The sequence below is a fragment of the Gallus gallus genome, chromosome 4 (assembly GCF_016699485.2).
Source record: "Gallus gallus isolate bGalGal1 chromosome 4, bGalGal1.mat.broiler.GRCg7b, whole genome shotgun sequence".
Classification (NCBI taxonomy): domain Eukaryota; kingdom Metazoa; phylum Chordata; class Aves; order Galliformes; family Phasianidae; genus Gallus; species Gallus gallus.
The window spans coordinates 1,962,937-1,974,854 of NC_052535.1; the positions used below are offsets into that span (position 1 = coordinate 1,962,937).

Consider the following 11,918-nt stretch of genomic DNA (forward strand, 5'->3'; position numbering starts at 1 on the left):
TTGTTGGACACTTATCTAAATTAAATCTCCCCTTTCAGCATGCCTGCTTTGCCAAGGTTACGGGGTCATCCCTCCGCCCGCAGCTCCCTCCCTGCATGTTGGCACTGGGGGCCGAGCCCCTATGGCTCAACCTGGAAAATCCCATTGCGGACGCAGACCCCAGCACTGCGCAGCGTGGCGCGGGGCGAAGGAGCGCAGTGGAGGTGGATGGGGCCGGGCTGCTGTGCCCTGCAATGGGGGGGCTGGGAGATGGGAGGCAGAAGGAGACCCCAGCCACGTTCCCCTTGGTGCCACACGGCTCGGTGGTGGGACGCACAGCCCCGTGCCCTTGGCGGGTCCCTCTGCAGCGCCGCATGCAGCGCACGCCCCGCGCCGTGCCGGCACAAGGGGTATTTTTAGCTTGGAAAAGAGCCACGGAACTGGAGAGTGACATTGGTTGGAGTTCGGACCGCCGTCCCGCTTCACCTTGCAGTCTCCTCCGGGGCCGCCCTGCCCGGTGCTGTGTCCTAATGGCAGCGCTGAGCCCTCCCTCCCGAGCCGCCCATGCGCCCCGCAGCTCTGGGGACCTGGAGTGCATCACATTCCCCATAAAGATGAAAGGATTTGGCTCCAGGAGTGCGTCCCACTGCAAACGTCCTTTCTGGCTGTTTCAGGGTTAGGGTTGGTTCAAGCGCGTTCAGCTTGGAAAACAAAATTCCCAAAGGCAGAGCTCGTGTTGCGTTACCATTTTCCCCTAGAAAATGAGTGAAAATGGCCAAATGTGGGTATTGCTGAGCAGCTCTGCGGCCTCACGCTCGGCAGCCCTGGAGGAGAAGCTCTGAGGGATGCAGCCACAGCCCCGTGGGGACACACAGGGACACACAGGGATGGGGCCACGCACAGCCACGCTCGGGAGCGTATTGTCTGTGACATTAATCTCACGCTCCATTAGCTGCCTCCAAATGTTTGCACAGTGAGAGCAATGCCCGTGTCCAGCCCGGGGGCATCTGTCCCTCTGCAAGACACTGCCACCCCTACAGCAGCAGGGAGAAGCCCAGTGCTGGCAGCAGGGCTTGGGCTGCACATCCCCAGGCTCCATGCGCTCCTGCAGTGCCAAACCAGCAGCGATGCTGCACCGGGGGCTCAGGGAGCTGCCTGCTGCCCTCCCCCACCTCCCCTCCGTGCCACCAAACTGATCCTCCAGCAATCGTTCATCCAGAGATGGATCCAAAGAGCCCATCAGCCTTTCTGCTGGGAAAGTAGAAAAGGGATAAAAAGACGTTTTTGAGGCCTCAGCCCCTTGGAGTTGTGCTGGCTGGGAAAGCATGACAGCATGGATCAGGCAGGATTAGATCCACAGCCGTGGCCCTGTGGGGGCTGAGAGGCAGGAAGGGCTCAGGACTGGGGGTGGGATGGCACAGCCTTCCTCGGGGCTCTGGACCCTGGAGTTCCCCAGGGGAACGGTTTGATGTGGGCTTGGAGATGGAGAAGGGAAAGGTGAAGAAATCACGTTGGCTGAGCAGCGCCAACGTCCGCTGCTGCTGGCAGGGCCCGGCATCGTCCCCGTGATGGGAACAAGGCAGGGATGTGGCACGCTGGGGATGCTGAGGATGGATGTGTGCCCCCGGGGGTGGCTGCGCCCAGCAGCTCTGCTGCTCACAGGAAAACCTCCCTCAGTGCCCCACTTTCCCCACGGGCTGAGCACAGGGCTGCCCCCCTCCTCCCGCTGGTGTCAGCTCAGCTCAGCTCGGCCCACTGCCGGGATGGAGCTGCTGCTCAGCGCTCGCCGTGTGCCCCGGGCTCCAGATCCCAATCACAACCTCACGGCCCCATCAACGTTAATGGTAACGGTAATCGGAGGAGACTTCTGCCAGCTCCGTGCCAGCACAGCTCCTCCCACACACCGCCCCGCAGCGCTGTGCCCCCCCCCGGCCCATGGCTGCACTGGGGGACCCTCGTGGGCACCGCTCTGCTGGCTGTCACGTTTCCCTGCTCCAGCAAAGCCAGCAGGGCGGGCAGGTGAAGGCAGCACAGGGTCCAGCAGAGCGCTGCCGAAATGCACAGCCCCTCTGTGGGGTGAGGAGGACGTGGGGGGGGAGGGCACGCAGCCCTCTTCTTCCCATACAGCACTGTGTGGGGTCCCTGCAGCGATGGCTGCTCCCAGCCACGACTAAAATGTGATTAATACAAATAACCGACCCGAGCCAGGTGTGGTGAGCTGAACAAAAAAACCTGAGCGATGTATCCACCAGGAATCACTTATTCTGCACTTTTCTCTTTATTAATCCTGTCTCCTTCCTCACACATTAATCACAGAAGGCCCAGAGGCACTGCGTGCTGCTCAGCCACCCCGGGGGGTTGATGGCAGCCCACTCTGCCCACAGCTGCACTCCCCCCCGCCTCAGTTCGCCCATCCCGATGGCCCCTGCAGCCCCCCAGCCCCGCACACCTGGCTGCCCCCGTTGCATTCTCCCCTCGTGGGGGGCAGGCGGCTGTGCTAATGAGCTCACCTGCCCCTAATGAGGGCAATTTCGGGAGTTCCCACGTGATGAGCAGCTGGGAAAAGCAAGCGCTGGGCTCGCAGATCAACCGTGTGGTGCCTCCCCCTACCTCCCGGGGTCCCTACACCTGCAGAGCTGCCCCAGCCCCCCCCAGCCAAGCAGAAGGAGGGATCCCGCTCCCTGTGCTCCTGCAGGCGGACCCTCCAGCGCACCCTCACCCCCCGCACGCCCTGCTGGTACATTCCTCCACCCGGAGCATCCCGTAAACCTTTCGATCTCAACGCATCCATCAGCCCTGGCCGTGAAATTGAACGCATCCCTCGACCCGGCTGCGTTCCCCCCCCCCATCTTCGTGCACCTCCCTTTCCCTGTGCAACCCCATAAACCCCCGAGCCCCGCACCCCCCCACGCAGAGTCCCAGCGGAGGAGGCGCCCTCGAGGGGAGCGCCCCGACGGCCGCCCGGCACCGCGCACGGCGGAGCCCCCCGGGGAGGGGGGTGCCGGGGGCGGGCGTCTCCCCGCACCGTGCCCGCCTCCTCCCCGCCGCACCGGCCTCAAGCTCCGCCCGGTTCCCGGTGCCCGCAGCCTGCCGGCGGGCTCCCGCTCGCCCAGACTATGAGGAGAGGGGCCGGCCGGGGGGCGGCGGCGGCGGTCCCGGTGCGGCGGGAGCGGGTGCGGGGGAACCGCCGCCACCGGCCGGGTCATGCCCGTGCGCCCGGGGCGGCGGGGCTGCTGGCTGCGGCGGGATGGGCGCGCTCCGGACCGGCGCCCGAGCCTTCCTCCTCCTCCTCCTCGGCTGCCTCCCGTCCCGGCGTGGCCCGCTCAGGTGAGCGCACGGCGCGGTGCTCCCCCTCCCCTGGGACCCCCTCGCCCTCCCCCCCCCTCCCCCGGGAGCCGGGTTTCCCCGCCGGGACTTGTATTCCCCCAAACGGGACCAAATCGTCCCTTAACAGCTCTGCGACCGTCCCCCCACCCGCGATCCAGACGCCCCGCACAACCCGGACCCTTCTCGTGGAACCCCCCCACGTTCCTCCTTATCCCCATCCCCGGCAGCGGGACCTTCCCCCGGACCCCGCACCTCAGGGCCTTTGCCTTCACGGTGCCATCCGCCCCCTGCAGCCCCCCTCGGGGGGCACAGCCCTCACCGAGGTGGGCTTAGGGACCACCAGGCAACGGCCCACGCGGCTCTTTCTCCATCACAGCAACACCCCTGAGGTGCTCAGACCTTCTCCCAGCTCAGGGCTTTTTTTTTGGTGGGGGGAGGGGGGGCTCAGGGCAGTCCCAGATCCCATGGAGTATTTTGGGTGGAGGACCTGAAGCCCCCGAGTCCCTTCATCCCTCTCTACCATCTCCAGGTGCCACTGGGACAAGGTGGGACGCAGGGGACAGGTGGGGGGGCTCCCTGTCCTGGTGAGTCTGGGGCAGCGTGGGGGGGATGCAGCGTTTGTGGCGGGGAGGGGGAAAATTGCATCCGAATGTCATCGTTTCACCAGCGGAAATCGCTTCCATCGGGATGGTATTCTCAGGCAGATGGGAATATTTTCCAGCCCCGCCATTCCCTGAATGCATGGGGTGCTGTGCTGAGCATCAGGGCCCTCAGGGGAGGCTGTGCCCCATAAGCTGTGCCTAGGGACGTGCAGCTCAGCTTGCAGCAGAGCGCCTTTGCCCCCAGCCCTGCTACTCGGAGGAGCTGAGCTTCCAGGGATGACTCCCGCTCCTCTGAGCAGAGATAGGAGCACAGTGTGGGTTCAGCCTGCCCACAGCACCAGAGAGTCCCAGCCCCCCCCCAAGCACCCTCCCTTGCTTGTGGCAACGGGGTCTGCTGCCCCAGACAGGAGCAGGGCACACCAGCAGCGCGCTCAAAGCTCCCTTTGTGTCCAGAGATCTCCAGCTCGTTCCTCTCCATCACAGCCACATGCCCGGCAATGTGGTGAGCGAATGTCTCTCGCATTGTTCCTTGAAATGATCATTATAAACTGACAGAAGGAGAGGAACAGGCAGGCGGAGATGCATTCACAAAAATATCCCCTCCAAGGTCAGTTTAAATAAGTCTCCATCATCACTGGGAGTGCTGTGTGGGAGAGCTCATGTCAGCTCCTCGCCGTGGCTGGGCTGCTCCTCTCCGGCCACGTCACCCCGCAGTGCCACCGTCCCCTCTGTGCTCCTGGTCACCTCCTCGCTGCCCTCAGAGGTGTATCCACACAGCCCCCACGGCTGCATGCCAGGCAGAGGCTGGTGATTATCCTAAAGGGACGGCCCAGTGGCTTTTCCCAATGTCCACAGCTCAGGGCCATTGCCACCGTGCCCCGTCCCTGCCACGGGACACCTGGCCCCAAGCACTTCCCAGCCGTGGGTATGAGATGTGCTGGGGCTGGTGCACATCCTCCCCTGGGCTGCAGGGCTGCGCCTCGAGCTTCATGGTGCTGGCAGCCAGCTGAGCCCCCCCCTCTGCCCGCAGGCTGGTCTCAGGGAGGGAGGAGATCAAATCCCACTCCCGCAGCGCACCCCAGCCCATGTCACCCTCTGATTTCCTGGACAAGCTCATGGGACGAACGTCAGGGTACGATGCCCGGATCCGACCCAACTTCAAAGGTAAGGGGAGGACGTGAAGCTCCCAGGGCTGGCAGTGCCCCACGCTTAGGGCTGGGTGACCCACATTCCTCTCTCCCCAGCACCTCCCCCGTCGTACCTGTGCTGTCTGTGCCTTTCCCATGGCAGGCTGGGGGGGTTCCCCTACATGCACCATGGGGTGACCGTGGTGGGCACAGGGGGCAGGGTCCGTGCCCACACCAGCACGGTGCTGGTCAGCAGTGAGAGCTGCACAACGCCTGCTTGTTTTCCAGGTCCGCCCGTCAACGTGACGTGCAACATCTTCATCAACAGCTTCGGCTCCGTCACCGAGACGACCATGGTGAGGGTTTGGCGGTTGGCTCCGCTGCAGGGGATGCTGCCTGGTGTGTGTGTGTGTGTATGTGTGTGTGTCCCAGTGCCAGAGCTGTGTCTGCGCTCAGGGCTCCCACGAGTCCCTCTGAAGCCGGAGCACTGTGACAGGCAGCTGCCCTCAGCATCCTCAAATGCACGAGGATCTGCACTGGGGAAGCCCCATAAAGCCCCTATAAAGTTGGTGCTGCTGCAAAGCCTTCAGACCACCAACCTCCTCCCGCTCCTCCACCCCCGGCCCCGTGGGGCTCCCACTGACGCAGTGCCCTCTGCCCCAGGACTACCGTGTGAACGTCTTCCTGCGGCAGCAGTGGAACGACCCCCGGCTGGCTTACCGGGAGTACCCCGACGACTCGCTCGACCTCGACCCCTCCATGCTCGACTCCATCTGGAAGCCGGATTTGTTCTTTGCCAATGAGAAAGGGGCCAACTTCCACGAGGTCACCACTGACAACAAACTGCTGCGCATATTCAAGAACGGCAACGTGCTCTACAGCATCAGGTGCTGAGCCCTTCTCCTCTGGGGAAAGCGCAGGGCTTTCCTCTTTGATTCCGTTGGGCATCTTTCAGTGATTCTCTCTTTTGTCCGCCTCCTGCAGGCTGACACTGATCCTGTCCTGCCCTATGGATCTCAAGAACTTCCCCATGGACATCCAAACGTGCACGATGCAGCTGGAGAGTTGTGAGTGCCTGGGGACGTTCGAGCCTTGCTTCATCCCATGGCATCCCATCGCGTGCCATGCCATCCCATCCCAAAAGCTAGCATCTCTGTGTTTCTGGGGGAGCTGAGCAGGAAAGGGGAGGTCATTTGGGGTGGGGCTGAATGGGCTCGTATCCCCCCTGACCCGTGGCTCCCTCCATCTTCTCTTCAGTTGGCTACACCATGAACGACCTCATCTTTGAGTGGCTGGAGGAGCAGGAGGCTGTGCAGGTGGCAGAGGGCTTGACACTGCCGCAGTTCATCCTCAGGGATGAGAAGGACCTGGGCTACTGCACCAAGTACTACAACACAGGTGAGACCCCCCGGAAACCCCTGACTGCCCCCCAGCGTGGCACCTCACCCACGCAGGACTGGATTTCCTTGCAGGCAAGTTCACCTGCATTGAGGTGAAGTTCCACTTGGAGCGGCAGATGGGCTATTACCTGATCCAGATGTACATCCCCAGCCTGCTCATCGTCATCCTCTCCTGGGTCTCCTTCTGGATCAACATGGACGCAGCGCCGGCGCGGGTGGGCTTGGGCATCACCACTGTGCTCACCATGACCACTCAGAGCGCCGGCTCCCGTGCCTCTCTGCCCAAGGTCAGTGCTGCGGGCACAGTGCTGGCCCTGGAGGGCTGGAAAAGACCTCTAGGATCCCCAACCCACCCCCAGCATGCCCACTGATCACGTCCCTCAGTGCTGCATCTCCAGTGTTGTTTGAATGTCTCTGGGGACCCCACCACCTCCGTGGGCAGCCTGTGCCAAAGATCACCACTCTTTCAGAGCATACATGGTTCCTAACATCCAACACTTCCCAATATCCATGGACCAACAACAGAGAGAGCACAATTACAGGGTCTTATCCTGGTTTTTGCAGTGGAATCATGACTCAAAGCCATCTGGCACGAGGGATTCTCCTCGGGAGAACTCGGCTTCCTGGAGCTTTGAGCCGCGCAGCTCTGGGGAGAACCTCTGAGAGCTGTGACTGTGGGGGGGGGGACACAGCCCCACAGCTCAGACCCCTCTCCCCTCACAGGTCTCCTATGTGAAGGCCATTGACATCTGGATGGCCGTCTGTCTGCTCTTTGTTTTTGCTGCTTTGCTGGAATACGCCGCCGTCAACTTTGTCTCTCGGCAGCACAAGGAGTTCATGCGCCTGCGGCGGCGGCAGCGGAGGCAGAGGATGGTGAGTGCCTGCGGCCGCCGCTGTCACCACGTGTCCCATCCTCAGATGCTATGGGGACCCCTGGCGCTGCCATCCCTGGGGCTGCAGGGCTGTCCCCTATGGCACCTTGGGGAGCTGTGGGCATTGCAGTCCTTCACGGGGAGCCCAGAGCATCTCCCTTGCCCTGAGGGGATGCCCAGAGCTGAGCCGCGCTGTCACAGGATCATGGAACCATAGAATACCCAGTGTTGGATAGGACCCATAAGGATCATTGAGTCCGACTCCCGTCCCCTGCAGCAGGCTGACATTGCCCGTCCCAGCATGGGGGGACAGCCCCAGCACTGGCTGCAGGGAGGAACCATGCCCACGGGCAGGGAGTGGATGTGGTGCACTGCCCCAAATGGGTGCCATCCTCCTCCTGCCCTGGGAGATGCTCCGCTCTATAAAGGCAGGAAAAGAAACAAGGGTTCCTTTTCCTTTCCCATGTGATGCTCAGGGAAAGCAGCTGGTGCCCCTGCCCCGCCATATGGTGACACCGTTAGATGCAGACCTCTGTGCAAAAACCCCATGGTTGTGCCCCCCAGGCTCACAGTGCCCCCTGGCACAGAGGCTGTGCTGCCGGAGGGGCTGCTCTCCCCCCACAGCTGCTCTCTGCCCACAGCAGGGGCAGAGCTGTTGGTCATGCGCTGTCCTGTTTCTGTTTGGTGCCAAAAGGGCCTGAGCAGCGGGACGGCCAGCCTGGAGTCCCTGGGGCAGCCGAGCAGCCTGCACAGCAGCGAGCACACCTACGCGACGCTCTCGCAGCTCTCCAGCTCCAGGGTAAAGCACACCCCTCCGGCAGTGCACCCCTGCACCCCTCTTTTCCCCAAAAGGAGCCCCCCAGGAGCCATTCCCACAAGTGAGGGTGCAGGAAGGAGCAGGGCAGGGATGTGCATGGGACACGTGGCCATAGGGACCAGAGGCATAATTCACCGGCTCCTTGGAGACACACCTTGCTCCGTGCCTCAGTTTCCCCTGCTGTAAAAGGGGGCCAAACACAGCCCCCCCCCCTTGCAGTGCAATGAACCATGCTGGGGTGATGTGCACCTCAGCTCCCTGCCAGCACCTGGAGCAGGATGGGCACTCTGCCTACCCCGATCACCCAGCGCAGTGATCTCCTCTCCCTGCAGTGGCTCAGCGCACGTGGGCACGTGGCAGCCGGAGATGTGGGGAGGAGACACGGCAGGGAGTGGTGGCACAGGGCAGGCTGCCCGCTTTGTGGGGAGATGCTGGGGGACAAGGACATCCCGAATGTGTGTTTCTGGGGCTGCTGCAGCCCTCTCTGAGCCCCCATCCTGCTGCGCCCTCAGTGAGCGCTCAGCCCGCAGCAGGGAGCGCAGCTCAGCGGCACACGAGAGCACATTTCAGCAATTTCAGCCTCTGCTGCTCTCCCCGCTGGGAAATCTTGCTTAGCTGGCAGAGTGCTGAGTTAAATAAAGATCCCCAGCTCTCCGCCTGAGAGCCCCCGGCTGCGGGGTGCCCATGCAGGGCAGGATACAGCCCTTTGCCCATGCGCCTTGGTGGGCAGCACTGCTTGGAGAAGGCGTGGGGAGCTGAAACCCACACTGCTTGTGGGCATGGAACGAGGGGGACGTCCTCAGCTCCAAGTGGGGACACCCATGGACTCACATAGAGTATAAATGAGCTGGGCCAATGTGGCTCCCTAATGAAACAGCTCACTAATGAAGCACAGCTGTTGGTGGGGAGGAGCGCAGGCACTGCTGGCCTGGGGGGAGGCAGCAAGGAGGGTGAGGACAGAGCCATTGCTTGCCCCCATCCTTTGTCACCCAGCAAGCAGTCCTGGCTCTTGAGGGGATTGGGGGTCCCTGGTGGCAGCAAGGCTCCTGCATCCCTGCATGGTTCTGCCCCAGCAAGCTGCCTGTTCACCAGCACACCTCCACCCTGCAGCAAGCAGCTGCTGCAACAGTGCCTGCACCCCCAGCACCCCAATGCTCGCAGCACCCTTCTGTGCCCTGTACCCCACGTGCACCCTGCACCCTTGTGTGCTATACATGTCTGTGTGCTGTGCACCCTCATCCAATTTGCATCCTCCTGTGCACCCTTCACCCCCATGGGCCCCCCTGCCCCCAGGCACCCTACTGCGTGCTGAGGGTTCTGGGGCTGCCTACAAATTCATTGGGGCAGTTTAGAGCACGAGGTGTTGGCAGGCAGGTGCTCACCGGGCACTCTCGTACCCCAGACCCGGTGCTCCTCTGGGCTTCTGCCTGCATGCCTCAGACGTGCAGGAAAAGCACCAAACCTTGCACCTGGCATCCACCCAAGGAGACAGCCACGGCTGGCACATACACAGAGCGTGCAGCACAGCCCTGTGCCCTGCGGGGTGCCCGGCTGACAGCACTTTCCCTCTCTAGGAGGAAGAGCTCATCCGTGAGAGCCGCCTCTACTTCCGAGGCTACGGGCTGGGCCACTGCCTGCAGGCAAAGGAGGGGGCTGGGGAGGGTCCTGGAATCTACAGCCCCCCCCCGCCCAGTGCACTGCTGCGGGAAGGGGAAACCCTGCACAAGCGTTACGTCGACCGTGCCAAGCGCATCGACACCATCTCCCGAGCCGTCTTCCCCTTCACCTTCCTGGTCTTCAATATCTTCTATTGGGTTGTGTACAAAGTGCTGCGCTCAGAGGACATCCACCCGGTGCCCTGAGGCCCCCAGAAGGCCCGAGGACCTCTTGGCTGGATGCTGCCGTGTGCCTGGAGGCTGTGAGCCGGTGTCAGACTGCTGTGTCACCGAGCCACGGACAGCAGTGAGCCGGGCAAGGGGCTGTGCTCCTCTCTGCCTGCACAGCCCACAGCTCCGTGGTGGGAGATGGTGGGCAGCCCCAGCCTTGCTGACCCCATCCCCTGGCTTCTCCCTCAGCCCCAGGCGTAGTGTCCCTGGGTGGGCCCAGTCCATCTGCTCCTCCACCAGAGAGGAGAGCATCCGAACCCTCGATTTAAAAACTCAGCAAGGCTTCCAGACCTCCAGACCTGGATATCCTCCATGCTTAGCAGGAAATAAAAGCAGTAGGTGATGCTGTCGTAGGTCCTACAGAGAGAAACGTGTTGATGCTCTCTTTTCCCCCACTCACAGCAAGCCCAGGTGGGGCACACGTCTTAGTGGGGTGCTTTGCTGCAGCCCCACAGGTTCTGTGGGCAGGATAGAGATGGGATTTGTCCTTTTCCTCGGCAGCCTTGGGACCAGCATGGCACAGCAAGGTGCCAGGCACCATGGCAGGGGACACAAATGGCATTGCAGCCAGGGCAGACGTCCCACCCTCAGCCCCCAGCCTCCCTCCCTGCTCCTCAAGCAGGAATTGCCCTCTCCCTCTCCCCAGTAACCAGGAGCCCCCAGCACCCACTTTCTCAGCCCCTGCTGAGCTACACGCAACTCATTTCACAGATGGGGCAAGCAGAGGAAAAGCATCCCCAGGAGACATCAGGTGTCCCACCAGGATGGGTGAAGATGGTTCCATCCCATTGCCATGCCACTGTACTGGCCTGGGGACAGCCTCCAGAGATTTGTTTTTTGGGGGAAGCCCATTTGGAGGCACAGGTCTGCACTGCCCACCCACAGACCCACGCAGAGAGGTGCTGGCACCCACAGGCACACAGTGGCCAATGAAACCTCCAGCAACGGTGGGTTTTTAAACAGCATTGATCTTCCTACACAAATAAAGTCTGTCTGGGATTTTCAGCGGTGTGTTGGGGGTTTCTCTCTGCCCAGAACCCCATGGCTTGGAGCAGCTCCCAGCTGCAGGAAGGATGTGGGTGCACCAGCCTTGTAGTAATGGGAGCCCTGTGATTATGCCCAAGCCTTGTTATCTCCATTTATCTGGCGGGGTTTTGCCTGGGGGACAGGACCTAAGGAAGGGCAGATGTGGAGCTGTGGGGGTCTCCAGCCCCATGGTGGAGCTTGGATACCCACACATGCTGAATGTCCCATCCTTCCCTTAGCAGCCAGCTTGCTGGGCAGGCGCCAGCCTCAGAGAGCTGCCAGCTGCCCTGGGGGCTTACGCCAGCCCTGCGGTGCCACCCTGGGCCAGCGCTCCCGTCCCCAGCTGGCGTGGGGGCAGGCAGAGCTCACAGCTGACGGCCAAGCTTGCAAGCAAACATCAATCTCCCTCTGTGCTCCCAGCCAAGTTTCACAGATCGGCTCTGTTGGGTGCCCCGTACCTCGCAGCCCCGTCACCCTGTTGGGCTCCAGTGAGGCTTTTGCAATAGTGGGTGGAGAAAGCAAAGTGGAGATCTGCAGCTCGGTGCTTGGTTTGTTCTTTTGATGGGAGAAACCAAACCGTGCAGTGCTCCTGCGTTCCTGCCCTCGCTGCTTTCCTTTACCCAGCAGCAGGTCTGGGTACCTGGGAGCTTCACTGGGGAGAACAGCTGGGGTCAGCCCCAAACCACTCTGATTGTAGGAACGGGCACTTCCCAAAAAGAAAGGAAAAAGAATAAAAAAAGAAATACATTGTGAAAAACTAACATACCATAAAATAACCTGCAGTAATGGCGTGCTCTGGCTGCAGCCAAACAGAGGGAGTCCCCACTCAGGCACCATGGTGAGGGATGCTTAAGGGAGCACTGCCACCCCACAGCCCTACAG

General features: G+C 62.0%; 1 protein-coding gene across 2 annotated transcripts; it reads left to right on the forward strand.

Moving 5' to 3' along the window:
- The first annotated feature begins 3,036 nt into the window (after positions 1 to 3,036).
- GLRA4 (glycine receptor alpha 4) lies at positions 3,037 to 11,015 on the forward strand. 2 transcript variants are annotated; one of them, XM_015278390.4, is made up of 9 exons: positions 3,037 to 3,306; positions 4,939 to 5,072; positions 5,324 to 5,391; positions 5,699 to 5,922; positions 6,020 to 6,102; positions 6,293 to 6,433; positions 6,508 to 6,722; positions 7,159 to 7,308; positions 9,699 to 11,015. In XM_015278390.4, the coding sequence occupies exons 1-9, from the start codon at positions 3,227 to 3,229 to the stop codon at positions 9,984 to 9,986; spliced, it is 1,383 nt and encodes a 460-aa protein (XP_015133876.3). In that variant the 5' UTR covers positions 3,037 to 3,226; the 3' UTR covers positions 9,987 to 11,015. The 2 variants fall into 2 exon arrangements, with proteins under 2 accessions (XP_015133876.3, XP_040555957.1); XM_040700023.2 differs by lacking the exon at positions 9,699 to 11,015 and adding an exon at positions 8,002 to 8,325.
- The last annotated feature ends 903 nt before the right edge of the window (positions 11,016 to 11,918 follow it).